Genomic DNA, 23443 nt, shown 5'->3' on the forward strand with positions numbered 1-23443 from the left:
TTTGTTGGAAAGAAAAGAGTGTTAAGGGTGGGGTGAGGGCATACAATAGCACCCACACATATACTCAGGCACCTGTGTGCAAAAACACACCTTACACAGGGATACACAGGGGCACATGAAACAAAAGGCACTGCCAGCAGGAACAGCTCAGGTTAGGGCTTCGGGTGGTCATGGGTAGGTTTACTGTGAAGCATGTGCTTATGGACTAGAGGCCTCAATGATCAGTATTTACTCAGAAACAAAAGAAGATATGATTTTGTTTTAATTGCATTCATTTTATGTTTCATGCATACCCAAACTTCATTTTGCTGTTAACGTGTTATATTACATGTGCACTCACACGTCTTAATACTCAGTAACTGAGGGCTGATTAAGGGGGCGCTGATGACACACACACGCACACACACTCATTTTAAAACACTATTCACATTATCCTCACTGCCCTCGATGAGCGCACACACACACACACACACACACACACACACACCAACCAGTAGGAATGATACCAAAAAGAATGTTAATATTCATAATAACAACAGTTGTCACTCTTTGTCCAGTGTCTACATGATACATATGCATTGCAAACACATCATTGGTACATAATAGCCATTGCCATAAATTCTGAATATTTCTGTTTCTTTTTTCTTTTTTTGGTGGAAGGCAAGGAGATGAAAAGTCAAAGAAAGCATAAATGCATGCTGAGCCCCAGCGGTGTGGGCCATCCAGTGACCTGCATGTATAATGTGCAAAACAGAAGCGGGTTTGATTTTTGTTTACATACACCGCCTTTTACAAACGTTCCTAATCCCTTTAATATCCTCTGAATACATCTGTGCCTCTCAGCTTTGGTGTCAAATTCCTCTCACATTCAAATACAGCCAGAACACAATACCAGTGTATGTAAAGTGTATCAGTGAAGGTGTGCCTCTGTGAGTGAGGCTTCACTTGCAGGTTTGGCTAGGGTGAGGTTTAAGAAATGATATCACAGTTATCTTGGTTAGGGTTGTTGTGTTCAGAGGAGCAAGAAGATAGATGCTAACTGGGTGTGTCTGAAGATCTCGCTGGCATCAAAGCACCTAACAGCATCGTCAAGTCTTCAAGTTTTTCCATGTATAAAGGTACAATTTGTCAAGAAAGAAGAAGGAAACCATTTAGACATCAGTGTATGCACCATCTCCAGGAGCTATGAGAACAAGGCCTACTGTTGTATGGTGGTGTTCAGGAGGTCCGTGCTAGGCTGAAAACAAACTCTGATGACCCCTGTTGATGATGTTGCTCACCAAGACCTTCAGCAATTGTTGTGTTGACATTTTCTTTCATTAAAAACCTGTCACTACATGATAAGTGAAGCACTTTCTGTATCCCGAATAAAGTACAAATGATTGAGGATGATATAACCAACTATAGATTAAATAAAATGCAGACACCTTTGACATAACAACAGCTGCTATTTCTTCATAATTTAATTCTTAAAACGTTGTCATAAGCAGGCTTACAAATTGTACCTTTAAATGGACAAAATAAGAACAGTTAAGCATGTGCCAAAAGGAGGTGGTGTAAGGTAGAAGAGGATTTTTCTCCCTGAGAAAAATCTAAGTATGAATCCTGCTTTCTTACAGCCTTTATTTTCCAACCCTGACCCTGCACTCCTCCCCCACATCTTATATTTTCAGCAACAAAAATAATACATCTGCTAACAACTTACACACAATTCCCAAAAAAACAAACAATTTATAGAAACACATGGTATGATTGTCCTTCCATTCCAATGAGATGAGAAAAAAGTAATCATGCCTTCTGCTCTAATCCTCTATGCGCAGGAGAGATGAGCTGAGGGAGACTCATGCATAAGTAACACTTGCAGTAGCAGCAACAGCAGTAGCAGAAGAAGAATAGGAGGCTTTTTAAAAACACCACTGAGTCATATCAGTCTCATACGAGATCTCAAGTCACAGAGTTACAGTGCACATCTTTCTGTGTGTCATTGGCAATGAAATGTCCATTCAGTTAAGAGGCCACACACCCTGCCTTTCATGTCGCTTTCAACTCCTGATCCTCTCTGCAGGGAGCAGATGGATGGTGATGATGGTGTCGGGGGATTGTATGCGTCCTGAGAAAGGATATGCAACTGTGTGTTATCTGTCTGCATGTGAATGTTGTATATGTGGACAAGTTCAGCTCAGGCTCCACTCTGTGAACAGATCCCCGGGAGGCCTAGAGGTGGTGCCAGTGTCCAAAGGGTCAGTGTCTCCCAGGGTTGAAGTCACAAGGTAACAGGTGAGGGGGGTCAGGGGTCATGTTGTTGTAGGGCCTGCTCTAGTTTCTGTCGGTAAATGTTGTATTTTTGGACCACTGCCCGTACACGCTCCGCCTCCTCTTTTTCCAGGATTACCAGGAAGTTCTGAAGCTCAGGAACAGAGAAAGCATGCCACTGTGGGGTTAAGAGTGAGAATGAAAGGAACAGTTGTTATTCTATTGCAGACTATTAAAGACTATACAATAACCCCTACCTGCCAAACATGCATGTTAATATGACATAAAGCAAATGTCTCTGTGTCCTCTCACCTCCACTTCTCCAGTCTCATTCTCCTTCAGCACAAAGCTGAGCTGCTCTGCATCTGGTCCTGCAATCAACCTCAGAAGAAGAGGATGCTCACAAAGAGGAAGCTTCTGGAACAGATCTATACAAACAAAAAATATTGTTCAGTGTGGACTTGTAGGTATGTTTTCATATGCAACGACAGGCGTCTTTTCCTCACCCTGTCCGTCACGATGCGTCTGCCTGTACAATGCAAACTTGCGAGGATTGTCCAACACCTGGAACTTCTTCAGTAGGCCCTGAATGACCTCTCTGGTTGTAGTCAGAGAGCTGATGTGGATCTGCTTCACACAGTCGCTTGGTAAGTAAAAGGATGTTCTCTTATCAGTTTGTCCACAGTCTGTTGCTTCCTGGTCCTGTCGGCTGCCGCTGCCTTCTGAACCTGCCACCTCCACAGATGAGACTGTAACTGGTCGACTGAGCCTCAGGTGGACCTTAATGAAACCTGTATAAGACCCATCTGCAGCCTGGAGCACAGAGAATGAGAGACTTTTCTTACTATTGCTATCACTCAAAAAATCTGTAAACCTCTTTAAAGAGCATGAGACAACATATTGTTTGTGTAATGACAACGCATTGGGTTAACTGGGATGTACTGTTTCTTGGCTTTGAACCATCACTTCCTGGAGTCTCGTTATCAGTATGAAGTTGCCAGGCAACCATCAGTACAATCTGTATTGATGATCAGTACATCTGTACAATGGATGGCAAAGGTGTATCCATTGTATGGTGTATGGCTATGCTAAGCTAAGCTAAACAGCAGAAATTACATGTTTAGTTAAACCTGAACCAAGAAAGAAAACAATGCTGAACATAAGAAAAGTTTCAAATGATCAAACGTTTCTTCTTTAAAAGCTGTTTTTAACTCTTGCACCTTCGACACTACTGTAGTTGAGCAGATCATCACTGTGTTACATTCTAACTCAATCTGCTGTTCCTGTTGCATAATAAAAAATCTTGTTGGTTTGACATTTAACATTCACCACCTACATCCTGTTTTAATACTCACTAGTTTCATGCCATTTTCAGAGACTTGAGCATTATACGCTTCTATCCTGGTCCGCACCTCCTCCTCAGACAGGTCCTTTGTCCCCCTTTCCTCTTCTTCCTTTGCCTCCTTCTGCTGCAAGATGAAAGATACAACATTTCAGCATTGAAGTATTGCCATCATTATTTCTAACCAGCAGATGGCGCTGCTTCACCCTGCCCAGTAGAAAACACCCAGAGTAATTTCTTTGCTCATGTTGATGAATCAGAACAAACCCTTCTATCCTGCACCTTTTTAAAATGTGGACTTGCTTGAAGGCATACTGGGTTTCTAAATCTAATCCATGTTCTACTGATTACAACATCATCCTCCCTGCTGTTCTCCGGTCTGCCATCCTCAGATAGTAAAACTGATTCTCTGGCTGAGGCTGATAGGGATTCGTTTGCACCATCTCTACCTCCTTAGCATGGTCGTACAATCCTGCTGCTCAGCATCAGGACCAGAAATGTTGTGAATGGACTTAATGACGCATTCAGCATCAAGGCACAAGAAGAGTGACAGCTTTGCCTCCCTCCTTCTTACTCATTTCCCTCTGTGGCTAAAAACGGGAGCAAGACAGAGAGACGGAGAAGCAAAGAAAGTAGGCGGAGAGGGAGTCAAAGTGTGGGAGGTAGTGAAAGAAGGGGTAAGAAATGATGAAAGAGCGGCTGCTGAGCCAGCCTTAGCAACACAGAGTTTGACTGGGTTATTTATAGTACAGTGGGATGCATCCTCTCTATCTCACAATAGCTTTTTTTTTCTTCCTTCTACTGTTCGTTTGCATTTTCTGGGGCACAGGGAGAGAGAGACACTGTCAGAGAGAGAGAGAGGGAGAGAGGGAGAGCCAGCATGGGGCAGGAATCGTTTCTGGAGGGGAGTCCTCGGATGAAGTCACTGCTTCTTTCAATATAGACGCAGGGTGCATGAGTGTATCTGTGTGTATGCACATATAAAGCGAAGCACCTTTGTTTGACAAGACACAGCACACACAGATCCAATGACACTGAGTAAAGAGAGTTAATAACATAATTTGTAACTGCTGTTTGGAAAAATGTGTCCATGTGTGTATAGAAACATTGCCTAAAGCGATCCTTTATCTCCCTTCCACACTCCTCATAATGCCTTCCTCAAGCAGCTGTGTTAAGTGGCCATGGCAGCACAGAAAGAAGGCGATGCTGAAAAGAAAGTCCTCTCTCTAGGACACCAGTACAAATGTTATCTTATATGGGCCTGCATAAATATACTGTAGATCTGTATGTCTTGTCACTGAGTTTACTACAATGGCTACATTTTCTGAGGTTTAAGAATCTGAGGGATACGAAGGAGCTGAATTTCATCTATTCCACCCAGTAGAAAGCAACAAAGTGAAAAGAATCTTGCAGGAATTCCTGTGTTTGTATGCAAGTTTCTAAATGTATCGGAGGCAGTACCCTCCCTTTTCTGCATACCAGCGAGAGTAATCAGAGGACAATGGAGCCGGACAATACAGTAGTTCTGTTTGAGTTCCACACAGTCCTGACTGGACCTGGTCACAGAGAAGCTAATGACCGGGTGGATACAAAAACAGAGATTTGACACTAAATTAGAGTGTGTTGTGGTTGCAGGAACATTTTGAGAGGACCCAATACAACAGGAACATCTAGAGTGCAGAGCTCTATTTGTTTTAGTGTGTTCAGCCTGTGCTCTTGTATCAAGCCTTTTGGAGCTCCTGACAAAACATGTACCTAACAAACAGGTCATCACCAAGATAACCTGTTCACCCAATGGAGTTGTCAATATCTTTTAAAAAAACTAACATTAACAGGTGACAGAGGCCATGATTAGTGTCACACATCCACATGTATACATGCCATGCAGACACACCCTCCGGGTGTCATGACTAACAGTTGATGCTCTCAGTCTGATGAGAGCAGACAAGGTCATGTGACTGTTTGAAGTGTCACAGCTAAGCAGTCACGATCAGACCATGTTGGGTGTGAATAAGCTGACCACCAGCTCTTAATTTTGTCATTCAAAGCATAAACCCTCATGCTAATATGTGAGGACATGTGCTAAGATTGTGTTAGAAAACTGATATGGGCGTGCGTGCCAGAACCACACCTTTACTGGGTCAGGCGTCTAGGAAGAGAAGCACAATCGAGAGGGCACACGCTGACTCTATTTCACAGCTCAGAGACCACTGTGTGACTCCATCAGCATTGTGAGCACACACTCACATCTACACACTCACACACAGCTTAGCGCCAGCAACAGAAGGCAAAGCACCTATTATAATGAATATAACACTTAATATATGGTCGGTGTTGCAGTGGTCTTGGTGCTAATCCAACCACTTCTAGTGGTGCTGTAATATCTACGTATGAACTTCATAAATTATTGTGTTTTTACATGTGCACAACAAACTAGGCATTGTGGCCCTTTTGCTTTATCAACAAAACAGAAACATAATTCATTTGAGGCAGAAACACACAAATAGACACACATATCTCCTGTTTCACAGTGGCACACTGCACTCACATGCACACACTGACATGCACACGCACAATAAACTGGCTGGCTAATGTGGAGCAAAAGGCTCAGGTCTGGAAATAATTCATAAAGAAAAGAGGATCTGAACTCCATAGCAGTTTCAATGAATGTAAGCGTCTCTGTGTGTCTATATGCACACAGGCGATGAAGAAGATTTACCAATGCAGTGACTGCCTCACACAAATTATATGGTAATACCTGTGTTCACAGGATGCAATGAAGGCCTTTGCATACCTCTTTTCCATATTCAAACACAGGAAGGTACATAATACTTTACTTTTGTTAAAGATGTGGTGCACTCTACTGCAGTTACTGTAGAGGAGCAGTGATGCAGCTTTAATATAATTCACATAATTCATCTCTGGCTGTGAGGAGCCAGGAGGAGATCAGGCTCCCATCAGCTGGCAGCTTCTGTGCAGGCAGGCCAGACAAGCTAACCTCAATACCGTTCTGTGTCAGCATGGCAGCAACCCTAACTCTACATGCTGACAACACAGCTGGTCAATTATTCAGAGATTATACCATCTCAGCATCAGACAGCAGAGACGAGGACAGAAAGAAGAGGCCAGCCACAGCACAGTGTACATAAACTGTCTATAGGCTACATAGCTCACTTTTCAAAATGTTTTTCCACTTTTTTGCTACAAAAAAATCAGCTAATTGTCTACAAACTGCACTCTGCAGAGCTTATACTACTGAAGATTATTACACGATCATGTGTAATGTACAGTAAAGCAAAACAAAATCTCAGGAAGTGTGCAGAGTGCCAACAAAACCAGGGGTTGCTATGGTAACTACAAAGTAAGTACTTTGTAGCTACACACACTTGCTCACACACCTCTCCCACACACTGTAACCATGCAGCCTCTAGGGAATCTCAAGCTTAGGATCATTAACCCAGTATCTCTGCCTAAACACAGCAATTGCAGCACACAATCTGCTCCTTGGAAGTCCGAAATAACACAACCCTCCAGCACTACAGTAGGACTTCAGTCTCTGAACAACGTTTGGCTACACAAGCCATTTGGTTAATGGAGGCATCAAAGTTGATGAGCAAGGCTGACAAGCAGATCAATGATAGACAGCGTGGACGTATGGCAGTAACCCCTGCCTACACTCTTACATACAATCACACACCTACAGGCCTGCCTAAGCATGTACAAACACAACCACTTCCTCTCCCGACTTCTTCTTTTTGGCTGTGTGTTTTTGGTACTAAATGGCAGTTAGTTCCCCAGCCCCACTGAAACACCAACCATCTTTATTCATCTAAAATTTTCCCACAATGCCACAGTTCCATCTATCAGGGTGATCGTTATCCTGATTCTGTACCTTAGCAGCATGCTTGGGCTTGCGGAAGAATGAGGTCTTGGCCGTGAAGAAAGTGAAGTCCTCGCTCTCATCATCCAGGCTGCAGTACCCGCTGCTCATGCTGTTACTGCTGGTCATGGAGGGGGTCACCACTTCATTGACGGTCATGGAGAGGTCTCAGGTTGGCCCCTGGCACCAGAACAGCACCAGGGCGGCACGCTGACAGCTTGAGGAAGTGCCGGATTGTCTCGAAACGCAGGGCTGATGTGACACTCAGCCACGGTCAGAGTCTAGAGGCATCTGACTGTCCTTTGCTCATCCAAAAAAAGTCCGAGCTCCTATGCTGATGCATCCAGAGAGTCTATGTCCAACCTTTGAGGACGGAACAGGTGAACTCGGCTCAGATTCAGCACTTTGGCTGCTACCGGAGAGGGGACCAGGAAATACGAGAGCGAGCACCAGTGTGTCACTTCCTCCTGACGTGTGTGTGTGTGTGTGTCACAAACACGCAAAGACTATATAGTAAATGCACCTGGCCATTTACAGCTAATCATACAGACCGGTACACATTAAAACAAGGCTTATCTCGCTCTCTCACACATACACACACATAAAGAGTATATAGGCACCGGTGGTGTCATGGAGTCAGTTTACAGGTTGGTTTCAAGTTAACCCTGTTCACCTGAGAGCACCTGTTATACCCACAAACCAACACTCATAGAGGCATGCATGCAATACCACATCCTGCTTTGGTCCTGCTGCTCTGTGCGAAGGAATAGTTCAGTTCAAGTCCCAGTTGTAAACTCAGTTATGCTGGCATTTATTTGTGTAAGGATCCATTCGTCCCTGGAGTGTAAACATCGGCAAAAGATCTCTTGGCTGCACCAACAAGACGTTCACGGACCTCCACTCTCCTCTCCTTTCCGTTGCCCTGGCGATACTGGAGAGACAGATTCCTCCCACTCAGCTTCTATCCTTCTTATGCTCTCTCCCTCTTCTCTCCTCTTCTCTCTGCAACCGCTTTATTCCCTCACTTGCTTGCAACCTTGCTCAACCATCTGTGGTTGAGTGTGTTATCAGGCTAGCAAGCACCCTCCCCCTTTTCTCTCTATTCTCTCTCTCTCTCTCTTCCTGCAAGCGACGCACCCTGCAGAGCATGGCCACTTCCTCTCACAGAAGACAACAGAGACAGAGTGCGAGTAAGAGAGAGAGAGAGAGAGAGAGACCAGGACATGGGTAAACAGAGAGAAATGCTGATGAGGGAGAGATATGAAGCCTCATAGCTCCTGTATTACACATGTATAAGCAGCAGTGACAGGAAGCAGTGCAGGAACTGAGCAAGATGGCTGCTGCTGCTGCTACTGGCTGCAGCATGCAACGGTTGACTGGAAACCATCACAACCACCACAAATGTTGCTTTAATGAAGGACCTGCCTTAATTAGGCCTCACTGGCCAGCAGCAATATAAATGCAGCTGCTGATTTTTTAGTGGAGGGTATGCTTGAGGTGAGATTAGGAAAAATAATGAATGATTGCCCTCAGCAGAGAGATTACAGTGACCTCTAACCTTAAACTGAGCCTGCAATCTGCCCTTTGTCTCTGACAGTGACCTCTCATCAAAAAGCAGCTAATGCTGTCAATGCTGAGATTGACTGCTGAGATAGACTGTGCATCTGTCTGTGCATGCTGTTTCTGTATGTGTGATATGATTTAACATCTACTGAGACAGAATTAAAGCCTAGATGCTTCACTTAAGCTGCAACGTGCAGTGTGGCTCCCTTTTTATTGGATGTCATGTCAGGTTTAAGTCAGCTGAAGACTGATTACCTGCAGCTCTGCTAGTAGCTTCCATCAGTGTAATCACTAGAGGAGAAGACAGCAAGCAGGGGGTGGGATGCTGCACAAACACACACACACACACACACACGTAATGAACAACACACAGTGGCTTCGGGTTGACGTAAACTGGTCAATGTGCTGAAAGAAGGCGTGGGCCTGCTGCAGAGTCTGTCCATATTGGGGCAAAGGGGGATCAATTTCTGCTGAGGTTCACACAACAAGGATTTGTAACAATGGGGGGAGAAAAACGCACACACACAGACACACACAGTCACAGCTATAAAACAGAGTAAAAGGACTGCAGGAAATAAACTGTCAACCCTCCTCTAGTCTGCAGCAGCAGTGCCCTGCATGAAGCAAACCAGAGTGTGCACAAAGACAGTCACCTACCTACAACACGGACATCATCACTTCATTCTGATTTGCATCTTATTATATTCAACTACCCAGTTTTTATAGGCTGGGAGTGACAGTGGCTCAGCTAAACCATTAAAAGAAATGAGCATGTGTTTGGATAAACAGCCAGAACTGAAGTGTGAGCAGTAGCTGCCTGGTTCCAACCAACAGAACACTCCTTTTGGTAAAATGTATTCCATTTTTCTCCCTCTCCATCAACATGTTTCAGTTTTGTGTGTGCATTTGCTCATGCTTTCTAGAAGTGTAATAGTACTACCTGGCACACCACCAGAGGTCTAATTTTGCATTAGCTGCCCCCCAGGCATAAAGTCACTGCCAAATTTTTGCTGCAAGCTTATGTGGTAACCCAGCTTTCTTTTGTGCATGTGTGTGTGTGTGTGTGTGTGTGTGTGTGTGTGTGCGGACCATATTGCGTGGGTGGCTCCCACTGGGATGCCATGACAGTATGCAGACTCACACTCCTTTAGGTTTCTGTGCACAACCATGTGCTAAAGAGTGAGTGAGGTACTATTTTCAGAATGAATTTTACATAACTGTCATATCACTGGATATCTTGTGGCTTATATGAGTGGTGATTGAAAAGGTGTTTGAGGAGCTGGGTATCTCATGAGAAAAGGTCTTGCTTTGTAAAAATATATGCTGATGATTTCATGATGATGATGTCACCACACATTAGACCAGTGACAAGATCCATGACATGATCTTTATTTCTGAATATCCACAGACATCCACAGCCATTCCAACTGGATACCCGGCATCTACAGATCCTAAGATGACAAATTCATTGAGATCTGTGGGCAAGATCACTCGAGATCTTGCAAAATACAGTGCTGCTGTTACAGGGTCTACTAGTCTACTACACAGACAGCTATAATAGAAAATTCAGAAAGAAACCAAGACAAAGCTCCTGTCTACATTTAAACTCATCCCTGTTCACTCAGCTTGATTCACTCAGACTACTACCTATAAAGGAGGAGCTCATTGTCTGCCATGAGGATGTGTTTAGTACAGCAGGGATCTGTAGAATCTGCAACTCCTGGACTAAGTGTGTAAATGCTGAAGGGAATTGTGTTAAAAAATACTGTGTATGTGCTTATCAGACACAGGATTATCAGAGTAGGATTATTGAATCATCCTATAATGTAAACAGATATGATTTCTTTAATTGTGTTTTTTATGTTCTAAAATACTGAATCACTGTGCAGCAAACCTTTTGAACTACCATAAAAACATCATAGGGATAAGATAACATAGCTATGCCATAATTGATGTCCCCAGAGAGTAGTGATTAACTTATTTAGTCTGCACTCATCTGATGAAGAGATGAGGAAGTGAAGGCATCAGCATCCACCCCTCATTGATTTAAACAAACCCATAGTGCAGGAGAGAGATGATAGGGAGGCAAGAAGGTATGAGAGCAGGCAGGAGACAGGGAAAACAGGCAGATGTAAAGTAGCATCATTCTGTCCTAAGAACATTCTGTGACCAAAAAAAGCAGATGAGCACATTAATGTATTCATAAGTAGACAACCAAAGAGGGACTATAAAAGTAGAGGATGGTTACGTAAAAGTGTAGGCATGGAGAGACGCAGCAGAATGAGCCATAACATTACCCAATCCTGACTCATGTACACCTCTGCAGACACGCACGCACGCGCACACACTCCTACTGACATTTGTCTCACTCACTCTCATACTCACTTTGTGCTGCGTGGAGGAGCACTGGCTTCTGGGTGATGTAGTTCGTTCTGGCTCTCTGTCTCTCTGGTTGCAGTCAAGCTGGACATGGCTCTGACACTCCAGGTGGCAGGTGTAGCTGCAGTCTGATGAACACAGAAAAACATCAGTCAGAAACAAAGGACTGGATAGAAGCTGATAGATCTGAGGTTACTTATTACAGCATGTATGTCTCTTATTGTATAGAATATCCACCAGTAAACAGCTGTGATTGAAATCTGCCCTGATCTTAGAACATGGTCTCTACTCAACTGGGCTGTTTCCTATCAGAGTGTGTAATGGAGATCAGTCACCTGTATGTGTGTAACTTCAACATGAGCCTAAGTCATTCTTAAGCTCCCTTTGGACAGGAATCTAGCTCCATCTAGTGGAGAATCACACTTGTAAGCTGAGTATATTCATGAACAAAACATAACTGTACAGACCGATTTAGGCTAGATGTGCACACACAAGATACACGTGTTATGATAAAATGAGAAAAAACCCCCACAGATATAATGTATTTTAACCAGCTCACTCCACTTATATATGGTCAACTCCCATCTGCTGGATGAAAATCATCAGCTAGAAAATCATACGTTCAGCAACTTCCTTTGAAATGTCCGTAGAAATAGTACACCGTTGTTCTTTAATTTCTAGTTGGTTCCACATCTGTCAGCCTCTGCCTGTTTATGCCTTGCAGACTTTATTGTGGCCACAGGCCTTCCCACTGAGCCTCAGATCTCTTCGGTCGATGAGATAATGCACGCTAAAGAAAAAAAAAGATCTTAAGACTACATGGGCAGTAACACAGAGCTCAGGAAACTCTGAGTCAGAACCTTTTTTATGGCTCTCAAACTGGAAAGCTTCTTAACTGAAACACACTGCATGCTATCAACAAGATTGATTACAAACATAAAAACTATTTAGAAGCCAGCTGTTTGCCTCTAAACAACAGATTGTTTTCTGTAACACCTCTCTGCTGCAGCCAGTGCTGAATGAGTAGGCCTGTTTTTTCTCTCTCTGTCCTCTCATATTAGTGACTGTCTGCAAAGAGAGGCACAACAAGACCGCTGCGTCTCTTACACTCAGCATCAGCACTGTCACCATGGTAACAAGCATCCTGATGACCACTGCTGAAAGAGAAGAGCCCTACTTACATAAAGAACACTGTGATTAATATTTTGTATTTTGACATAGTTGGTTTGGGAATGAGATGCAGTGAAAAATAAGTCTGTGAAGTAAAATGTTTTATAGGGTGAGGAGAAAGTGAGGAAAAGGACTACTGACAGGGGCTATTGATAATGACCTAGAGGAAGAAAAGACAACATGAGATTGCGTGCAGTCATCCACTACATTGTAGGTCCATGACGACATGGTGATAAAAGCACGATGAAGAAGTGTGATACTGAATTAAAGCCCTGAAGATGATCTCATGCCGTTAACCACAACAAACTAAAAAGGAAAACCATGTGAATTGTAACCAAAGGTCACAGTGTAAACTCATCTGACACCTGCCATATTCATTTCCCCCCGACCCATTTGGCAGCATTTTGAAAGTTTAACAGTTAATATAAAGAATGCTTTGCTCATGTACAGGAAGTAAGACACACAGCAAGTATGTGTGTGTGACATTGAGAGGTTGGCAAAGGCAGAGTGAGATGGAAACGGGTGCAATTGCTTGCTGACAGCAGGGATGTGTCGAGGAAAGAGGAGAGTTCAGATAAGGGATGCTCTGCTCATGACACTTTAGAGGTCACTGCAGTGAGAGGGGGGGGGGGGGTGACAAAGAACAGAAACAAACAAGGGAAGGAAAAAGAGAAACTCCTTTCCTGTCTTGCTTTCCTCCATTAACTCCATCCATCCTTACAGTCAGTCTGTTGGTTTTGGAATCAGTGTGGGTGATGACTTAAAGAGGGCTCCGCCTGTTTCTGATAAAAAAGAGGTATTTCTCCTTTTGTGGAAATTGTTCCTGTTCCACGCCTACACTATGATGATACACCATTGTCAGCGTGTCATAGTTCACCTAGGATGCAGACTATTCCCACACTCTCGCATATACTTGAGAAGGCTTCAACACCTTGTTTTGTGCCCATGGTTATGATCTACAATGTACAACTTAATATGTGTGTAGTGCTTGTTTAGTGTTATGTGTGCCTCCTTGAGATGCAGTGAGTGCTAATGAGTAGGTGAAGGAACTGCAGCAGCTGATCCAGAGGGTTTCTGAAGGTTATGCAGACGTGCTGATGCAGGCAGAGAAAAATGAAGCAGAAGAATGAAAGAGAAAGTAGGTGGTGAGGGTAAAGTCAGCAAAAACAACCGTTGTATTTTTGTGTGACTTTTGAGCGATGGTGGTTAAATGCAAATTGCAACAGCCCCCTTCAGGACTCCACGCTGGGGCATGTAGGGGGTTTCCCTTTTCTGTTGCCTGGAAAGTACATTTTTACACGGTCTGTTAAAGGAGAAGTTCCTTGAATTTAAAAGCAGATTCTATTCAGTTTATGGTTTGTCATCAGATCCATTTACAGGAATTACATTCCTGCTTTCATATTTTTACTTTTACTCTGTGTATCTATGTCTGCACTCAACCAGGAGAATCTTGACATGCTCTCTTAGAGTGGAAAATATTTCAGTATCTGACTCTTTATAAAGCAGTTGTATCATAAACACTCACCAGCATCAGTCCCTCCTGCATACAGCCATAATATCTACAGTCTCTGTGTCTTGTCTCAACATAATGGGGGCCTCTGGTGTTATGTGTCACCATAGTACACAGACCGGGTATCAACTGCTCCTCCATGAGCAGAGTGAGATACATGTACAGACTCTGCTTTTGTCTCTTACTCCACCAATCATTCCAGTCTGACTGCTTTTAAACCAGCGCTGCCTAGTGAGAGAGGAATTTAGGACAGCAATGCAGACAGGCAGAGATGGAGAAAGACACAGCCTGAGGAAGCTCCATCAGTGCAGTGGAAAGAGATGAGGGAGCTTAAACATGCAGTATGTAAAGATCTATATGTGGCGGCTGTGTTAACTTCCACTGCTGCAGCTGGGTCGATAGCACCCGCTGAGAGGAGAAAGGAGGAGCTTCGACTCCGGCGTGTTTAATGGAGACAAGACTGTACTAAAAAAAAAGGACACAGAAGAGGCTGCTAGGATCATGTCTCTTATATCTTCTCTATCCTTTGTTCTCTTCCCATCATTGATGCAAACTCAAGGAGCCAGAAGTATGTCCCATTTCTGCTTCATCTCATGTAACCTAAGATGTCCCTCTGTGTGATTAGGAGCTGGACTAAGTGAGGAGTTGGAAGATAGGGGATATGGGTGGTTGTTTTTTCTGTGAGACAGTGGGTGTGGACAGACAGGGGAGGCACAAACACAGATTAGCAGTGTCTCTCAGGTCACAGAGGACGTCTGCGTGGGACTAGATAGACATATTGTAATTACTCTTAGTCTGGGTGAGGACAGAGGGGGGTACACAGGGGTTAGGTAGCTATAACACTGGGGCGAGGATATTAACACAGTCAGTAATGAACCTAAGGGGAGCTATAGAGGTCTTAAAGGGGCATTAAGAGCAGCTTTGGGGGTCTTTGGGGTTCTTTGGGAGGTGGGGATTTAGTGCGTCTGATCCCATTATAGCTGATTTGGAGCAGTTATCTATGTTCTCCTACTGTGTGCACAGACACACACATCATGCTATGCTTCACTATGCTTTACATACATCAGCACATTATAAAGAAAATCATCACTGCTCCATATTGCTTCCATCCCTCCTTCATTCACTGCAACACTTCACATGCTGACTTATAAACACATCTAATCCTGATGCTATATAAAGCCTGGCCCTCCTCTCCTTGACACCTGTGTTTATTTGTGTACACATTTCATATTTGACTTGACATTCTTAATTCCCTTCACAGCAGACTCTGTCATGCTCTCTCCTTCTCAATACTTCCATCTGTGCAGCTACAGATGCTCACTGGATATACAGAGCTTTAGATTGTTTTTAGAGGATTGGTCTGCACAGTGAGCTGCAAGTAAACACAGCTGAATGCTTAAAAGGGAATGCTCTGCTCTCTTTGAAATATTATTCTGACCCACGTGATACATGATTCTGATACAGAGTGATAAAACAAACTGAAATGATATAAGGTCCACCATCTTCTGAACCATCTCCATGACAACTGTCAGCTCATCAATGAAGCAGTAGACACAAAGCTCAAGCTCTATGTGTAAGTGACCGTTGGAGACTCCCCATGCACTGATTGAGACACAAGAAGCAGGTCATCATGCAGGTTGATTGGTAGATGATTTAAATACAGCACCACTGCTTGGCAATGGTGGACTTAAACACAATAATAAAAAAGCAACAGGCTGGTTGAGGTTAGGTTTCTTGGTTAAGTTTTGTATTATATGGTTGCTCTGAGTCTCTTTATAGAGACACCACAGTTGGATGACAAGATTGAATCCAATTTTCCATTTTACAAAATTTCATTTCTGCTTCTTATCATGAACAGCATCACAGTTTCGGCTTGCCCACATCTTCCCTTTAACTCCCTACCCCGTGTCAGGAACACATGTTTTCTGTTTAAACTTGTCCCTAAGCCCAGCCTCAGATAACCCTGATGAGATCAACAGGATTACTTTCACACACTTTCCTCACATGCTGAGTACTTCTCAGTGGCATTTGATGTGCAGTGGCACAGAAATATTGTCCAGCTATCAAAAGCCTCCTCTGAAAAAAATTACCACCTGTTACTACAACAATCCACATTATTTTATTCTGAGTAGTATCAAAGGTAAATTCCCCGTCCCTGTCTATAACACACTTTGGCAGAAGATGAATATAGTTTGAAGATGAAGGAAAAGAGAAACTGAGGAATGTGTTTTGGCTCAGTTGACTCTTAGAAGGGTTTGGTTTGGATTTTGGTTTCCTAACAGGGAACACCAGCTAAAAATATCCATTATCTGTCTGCGTTAGCTTCTGCTAATGATGCAGCTCTGCAGCTTTTTAGGTTTTTAAGGCTTCAGCATGACGTCACTCAAGTGGAGCTCTGATGACCTACTGAGTCATGTTTGATCAGGGGTCTTATCAGGTTGACACACACACACACACACAGTGAGCTGGTCATCCTTTTTTTACTCAGCTGTCTGTCTTGCTGTAAGTGAATCAATGACTCTGCAGCACCCATCCATTTTGCTGGCTGGCTCTGTTTAACCCAGCCACACTGTGCGCTAATGTTTCATTATGTATTCATCACTTCCAAAAAAAAGGCATTAGCCTGCTGACTATTTGGGGAAAACATTGGAAAAATCAATGCCATGCAGCCTCGAGCAGGCTTAATCTGATCTCAGATTTCTGCTACAAATATGAAAGCCAATATTATAATTCACTTACAAAAGATTGAAATTGTGACGTTTATCACTTTTTGTGTCTGTGACAGCTCTGCTTTCATCTGACCTGTTTACTGGACTGCTCTGCTTTCAGCAGCCTCTGTCCTCACACACAATCTTACACACAACACAATATGTGCTCCTATACAAAGGCGAGGGAGGGTGGATCAGCCGATAGGGAGAATAGACAAAGGCTAACAGAGCTTGACAGCATTGCAGTTCAAAGATAGGCAGACCGGTGCACACAATACAGAAATATTTTGGCCCACACCGGCCTTTGAGGCCAACCCTGCTGAACCTGTCTAATCATCATGTTTCCCTTTTTCCCAAACCACTGAGCCCTCTTTTCATCACCCCAAACTGTGACTAAGTTTCCTTTTTTTAACCCTATTATCATCTCCATACCTGAAGTGTTTAGCAGAGATCCATTAGAGGATGACCTTCTGAGGATTCGTAGGCTGTCACTCCAGGAGCGGGATTTGGGCAGCCTCTTCAGCAGCCGCCCGAGCCGCCGTGACACCTGACCGAAGCAGGCGCTGCCGGCCTCCCCTTCTGAATCAGCCCTCACCTCATCCAGACACAGTGACACCTGACCGAGAAATGTTCGTCCCACCCCAACACCTTCAACTACCCCTGATCTGACCCCCACCCCAACCCCTGCCTCCACCCTCGCCTTCTTCTTCTCCTCCTCCTCCTCCTTCTGCCCTGCGACCAGAGGTGCTATCTGTGCCATAGACGGAGCATGGTGGCACCATCCGGCAGGCACCGTCCTGTGTGCGTAACCCTCGCTGGATCTCCTGTCCTGCCGTCGGCTGCCCCTCTCCTGCTGAGGACTGCCCCATCGCCAGCCCCCCCAGTGCCCCCCTCTGCCATCCCAGCGCAGCCACTCTGCCACCGGTGCCACGCTCCGAATAAAGAGCCCCCTCTCCACTCGCTCTGCCACCCCTCCACCTGTACTCCTCACACACTCCCTAATGCTCTCACCTCTCTGCTTGCCTTACACTTTTTCTCCTCTGGTCTACTCCTCAGCGGGAGGACATGAGCCCTGAGTCTTTGCTGTGCTGCTTGTTCCTCTACCGTCCTATACTGTTATCACTGCTCCCTCATCCTCTCTCTCCCCTTTTTCTCTCTCAGTCTGTACTGCAGCACCCACACACTCTGCAGTAACAAACAGCCAGCTTAAAGAGACAGATCCCCAAACACCATCAAGCTCCACTTCTCTCTCTCCTCTTTACAGGAGCCTTTATCTCTTTTTCCTGAGTGAATACACACTTCATTCAGTGTCTGTGGACATCTTCACGTCACAGACTACTGCAGACTTTCAGACCCCCCCCCCTTCTATCTCATTGTTGTGAAACTCCCCAGCCTGGTTGAGGGGAAGTGACTCAGTCAAACACCACAGCAGTGACATATCTGTCAGTGATATGCTTAACCTTAAGTGCGTGTGTGTGTAGGCTGAGGTAATGCGCAGTCTGATGGTTATTAATATGCACAGTGAAAGAGAGCAGGAGAACTGCTGGGAGGTCTCCTGCCCTACTTCAAAAAAGCTGGGAAGTTTGGAGGAACAGGATGTGCTCACCAGTTTCACTCACATGATATAATCACACTGATGTCGTAACAGATTCACTCTGACGTCAGTTTTTCTCACTGAAACACCTGTTGTGCAGACAGATGCAATGTGTGTGTTTTTGTTTGTTTGTTTTGTCCAAAATCCCAAGAACACACTCAATTTGTGTCTAAAGAGTGTCTTTGTCATGTTCTTTCTGCCCTCACCACCTCTTCCTCTGCAGCCCTGCTATCACTATCCACCAAGGGCAAACTAAATATAGCCTGCTTGAAAATCCCCACTGTTCTGCCATACATATGTACAGCAAAGCAAAGAGAGCTCAAAACACCACGCAAAAACCATCCTTATCTGCATGCCCTACATTTCTAGCTTTATTGTGGCTGAATAATGACAAGCAGCCTGATTGGTGAAGACTCCTCTCTTCCAAAACACTCTATTCATAAATACATTCACACAGAAGAACATGCAGCTCTCACCAGTCTGGATTTAAATGTTCTACAAGCTCTGAAGGAATATTTTGGCTGAAGTCTATTTCGAACTATATTCATCACAGACCTGGCACAGCAATGGTATGTTAGGACAAGAAGGTTATGAGCCATTTAACACTGCCCTCCTCCTATGTTTTCTTCCAATGTGAATGAAGAGGTCCTATGAATGTTCCTGAGACAAGGCCTGTTCTGTGCAGAGGCAGGATGAGGAAGAGCTAGAGTTTAAGGAAATAGTATGTTCCCTGGAGAGACATGAGGAATGCCATGGGGTATAAAGAAGGGAGGGTAACCGTGAAGGTCTGCAGCACATGTGTGGAGGGACTTCCTGGAAGATTAACACTGGGATGTATGTTCATGAAGGCTTTTTCTTGTTGTGAAATTGTGTTTGGGCTCCCGGGCGTTCACCTTGTCATACAGAGCTCTGACACTGGGAGCAGAGACACACAGGCCATAACAATCCAAAGTACAGGCAAACATGGTGACTTTCTCTGCAACACGTAATCATCTGCTGTGACACAGCATCAATGAACTGCATGATACATTAAATACCATTTTATCAACCCCGTTGAGAGCTCTGCCATGTTTCATTTACAATGAGAGTTGTAGCCTGTCTAATCATCAAACTCTGACTTTCTTAATTTCTCAAAATTACTTTAGTTGACAAATACGATAATATCACGGTATAAATTCTAACACAATCCTGAGTGATGACTCATCAACATATTTTGTTTTTATAACAGTATTAGGATGACAACAGTTTAAACACATACATCTACATCGAGCTACATTAAATGGTTAATACCTGACCTGAAACTGTGTAAATACTGTCAGAGGTGTGTGTCCTACTGCCTGACAGATGACTAGATCCACTACATAAATACTACATATAATTAAATATTAATCTGACGTCTGACTCTGTCTGTAATCCCAGCAACTCTGCTCCTGAGCTGAAGACACTCAGAGCTGGGATTAAGGAGGCCGCTGTTTCCCTCTGTCACTAACTGCCTTTCCAGGCCAATGGAGGAAATAAATACATTACCTGTACTGTACATTTTGTTAAGGATCTACATTTTATAATCAGCCTTTCTGTGTATCTGACAGTAAGCTTTGATGTTTTGAATCTATAGAACAGTGAAGACAGGAGGAGGAGGAGGATGAGGTCCTCTTAATAAAACAGATGAGTAAGCAAAGCAGAGCTCAGAGATGTCACACTTCAGATAGGTTGGCCACATGCTTTATCATTTCATACCCTGTTTGCATGTGGATCTTATTGTGCATTGAAATGGATTTCTGAATCACAAGTCACACAAGTTCGTATAACTCATATAACTCCCAGGACGGGTAATAAAGACATGAAAGCCAGAGGGAGAAAGTCACAGGACTGTACAACAACAAAGAGCAGCAGTGGGAGCCCGTGGATAGACTGACAATTCCACCAGACCAGGACAGTCCCAGGGGGACGTGCTGTATATCTGTTTCTATAGCTTTCATATACAACAAAGGCAGTACTGATAGACAGAGAGGGTGATAAATTGAAGAAAGGCAGAGGGAGCAAGGAAGGAACAAGACAAAGGCATAATGATGGTTGTTTATGGTTGCACAGCCTCCGTCTCTCACTCCCTGTTATTTTCTGGGTGTAGCTAAGAGAAGAGCGCGTGTGCGTGTTTCTATTCTGGCACATTTGGTTGCAAAAAAATACCTTGACATTTGTAAAGCCTGGTTACCCCCATCAGTGTTCACCACACTCACCTCTGATGTTTTCTGAAAAAAAGGGAGCGAGCTTACATTTGCTCCAGAAGACAACTGCCAATTAGCTTGAAGTTAAAGGGAAAAAACCTTGGTGAAGTTTCTTAACTGTAAGGAAATTGCCTGTGTCCCTCTGTGTGTGTGTGTATGTGTGAATGGTGCTTCAGGAATCGCTGCTCTTGCTCCAGTGAGCTCTTGCTGATAGCACACTAAATCAGACAGCTCTGCAGTGCTGGACAAACTTGTGCTCACGTTGGCTCTCTCTCCCTAACTGCTCTTAGCTCTTTGTCTCTCCTCATTCCTATCACCCTGCCAATGCATCCACTTATAAACTATAAATCCCTCCTTCCAACTTCATGTCATCTTGAACTTGCTCCATCCCTCCTCAGTTTTGTTTCTCCGTTTCAGCTGCTCCATCTTTATCTGTTTCTTTCTTACCTCACTGCTTATCCTCGTGTTCAATCCTCCACTTCACCTCACACTGCTCTGCAGCTGTAGCCTTACCATGACAGGCTGCTGCTGACACAATGCCAAGTCAGCACTGACACACATCCACATGCATTTGCACACACTGGCAAAAGGTGTGTGTCTAAACACATCCCCATAGCCTGAACTGCTTGGACCAACCTTTGTGTCCTCGAGCTGTGCAGCAGGAGTGACGTCACTATCTTACAACATCACTTTCTTAATTTCAGCCAGATTTACATGTAGACACAATTACTCTAGAAAATATTAAACTTTGCCTCTAAAAAGCCCACAGCCACACTGAGTTCATTTCCTCAGAATCTTAACCAGTTTCCCCTTCATGTTTCAGGATTTTCTGCTCTCTTCCCTTCTCCTTTGAGCTTCAGCTATGATTCTCTGACTGGAACCCTGGGAGGCAAAGCTGGAAGGACAAGATAATGGGCTTTCCATGGAAGGATATGTGTTAGTGTGTGGCTGCATCTGAGGAGGAAAGTGTTTGGAAACGTCCTTCCCTGTCAGACAGGCTTTCCTACAAAGGCACATGCACTATTTTCTCTCTCTCTCTCTCTCTCTCTGTGTGTGTGTGTGTGTGTGTGTACACAAACACACCAGTATGGAAGAATTAAGCACCCGGCAATGTGTGCCTTTCTTTACCCAACAGAGTGCTAGAAACAGGGCTTAAAGCCAAACCTCCTGCATGGTCAACAACAATTTCAACAACCCCTCAACCATGAAGCAAATTAAAATGCACGTTTTAAAACCACATTAAACTTAGACTCCCTCTGAACACACACAGACACTGTTACTGTCTGACAAGCTCTAACTTACTTTGACACTTCAGTGCCTGCGCAGTGATTTGTCGGCTACAGGCGTCACACCAGTCCTGCGTAACAGGCTTCGTCTCAAAACGGTGTCCTTCGCCCCTCTCGGTCCTCATCCGGGGGTCCATTCCTCCAGGAAAGATAGACCAGGCCTCCACGCGGTGAGGTTCGGTACGGGCCAGCTTCACGACTCCGGTCCTGCCTTGCGTGAGCCTCTCCAGCGGGGGACCACCGCACCCTCGTTGAACTGAAACCGAGGAGGAGATGCTCTGATGTCCGCTGTCTCCATTCCTGGAGTCCCGTCTGCCGTGTGGCGCGTCCCGGTGCCGGTGCGCTCTTTTCTCTCCGTTCGAGGCCGAACCGCTTGGCATGACATTGGCGCGCGACCCCTTCAGCGATGTCCTCCTCCGACCACCAGTGTTATGGTTTGAGTCACAGTCGATGCTTCTGTTGCAGTCATTGGTCATGTGCGCCGTTTGACTGTCTGGTATCCCGCCGGTGCCCCTGTCGCTGCCCGCGCTGCCCTCCTCTCTGTCCGGGCTACGTGGCGCAGCATCACCGGGCATCATCCCTCCTCTCCCCGCTGGAGCCAAGGGATGTGATTCTGTCTCAGTAGTAGTGACGGACCCGCACTCCCCGTTGTTCCCAGAGCTTCTCCCGAACATCATCCTCTCCCAGGACTTCTTCGACATTTTCTTCCCGCTGCCTGGCAGTTTGAAGAACGGGAGCTGTGGCTCCGGGTGCTGTCCCACCATGCTGACAGACGCCATGATCCTGTCCGCCTATAATGCGTGTGTGTGTGTGTTTGCTTGTTTGGTATGTGTACTAGTGTGTGTTTTCACTCTGAGCCCTGAATGTAAACTCAACTCTCGCGTGTAGTAGTGACGCAAGGGATTCCACAGCCTTAAATGCCACGGGCGCGCACACCTATCAGCGCAGCAGGAGCGCGCACTAATCTCTGGCTATAGCGTTAGGCTGTTTAATGAATTATTGAGCGCCACTTCTTCACTGGATCATAACACTAAACTTTCTGATGAGTCAGTGTAATATGTTAGCCGTTTTACTGCACCCAGGCATTTACTGTAAATGAAGCCATAATCATCGACTAAAAGTAGACTACAGAAAATAAACTGGCACGACGCAGAAGCCACAATCATAGATTAACTCTGGAGAGCTCCCAAGGATTAACATGACATGTGTAAATTATAGTTTTTCAAGGTAATCGTGCGATGTGTTGACAACATAAAACTATCTGTTGTGTGCAACTATAGATCAAGTGGGTTTTAACAGCATCATAATGGTTTGTGTAGGCTACTAACAGTAATCAAACTACCCACGTTGCCAATAACACGTCATATGAGAAAAAAACCCACAGTCGGGCTCACCCTCTAAACTACACCTCTCCTTCAGACTGGGAGCAAACTTTTAATGTCATTCTCTGTATGCTTTTGAACTAAGGGTCTTTAGACATGTAGTGTTGTCATGCTGTTACTGTAATGTCAGATTTGTGAGGTGATTCATCCT

The 23443-nt window shown here is 44.5% G+C and overlaps 1 protein-coding gene across 2 annotated transcripts; it reads right to left on the reverse strand.

The window, feature by feature from the left end:
• Positions 1 to 303: 303 nt before the first annotated feature.
• Positions 304 to 22803, reverse strand: rassf5 (Ras association domain family member 5). 2 transcript variants are annotated; one of them, XM_028404942.1, is made up of 6 exons: positions 21927 to 22803; positions 11424 to 11545; positions 3609 to 3722; positions 2760 to 3066; positions 2566 to 2681; positions 304 to 2431 (listed from the first exon to the last, which is right to left on the reverse strand). In XM_028404942.1, exons 1-6 carry the CDS (start codon positions 22687 to 22689, stop codon positions 2288 to 2290), a joined length of 1566 nt encoding a protein of 521 aa, XP_028260743.1. In that variant the 5' UTR covers positions 22690 to 22803; the 3' UTR covers positions 304 to 2287. The 2 variants fall into 2 exon arrangements, with proteins under 2 accessions (XP_028260743.1, XP_028260744.1); XM_028404943.1 differs by lacking the exons at positions 11424 to 11545; positions 21927 to 22803 and adding an exon at positions 7488 to 8580.
• Between the last annotated feature and the right edge of the window lie 640 nt (positions 22804 to 23443).

This window comes from Parambassis ranga, chromosome 5 (genome assembly GCF_900634625.1).
Source record: "Parambassis ranga chromosome 5, fParRan2.1, whole genome shotgun sequence".
Classification (NCBI taxonomy): domain Eukaryota; kingdom Metazoa; phylum Chordata; class Actinopteri; family Ambassidae; genus Parambassis; species Parambassis ranga.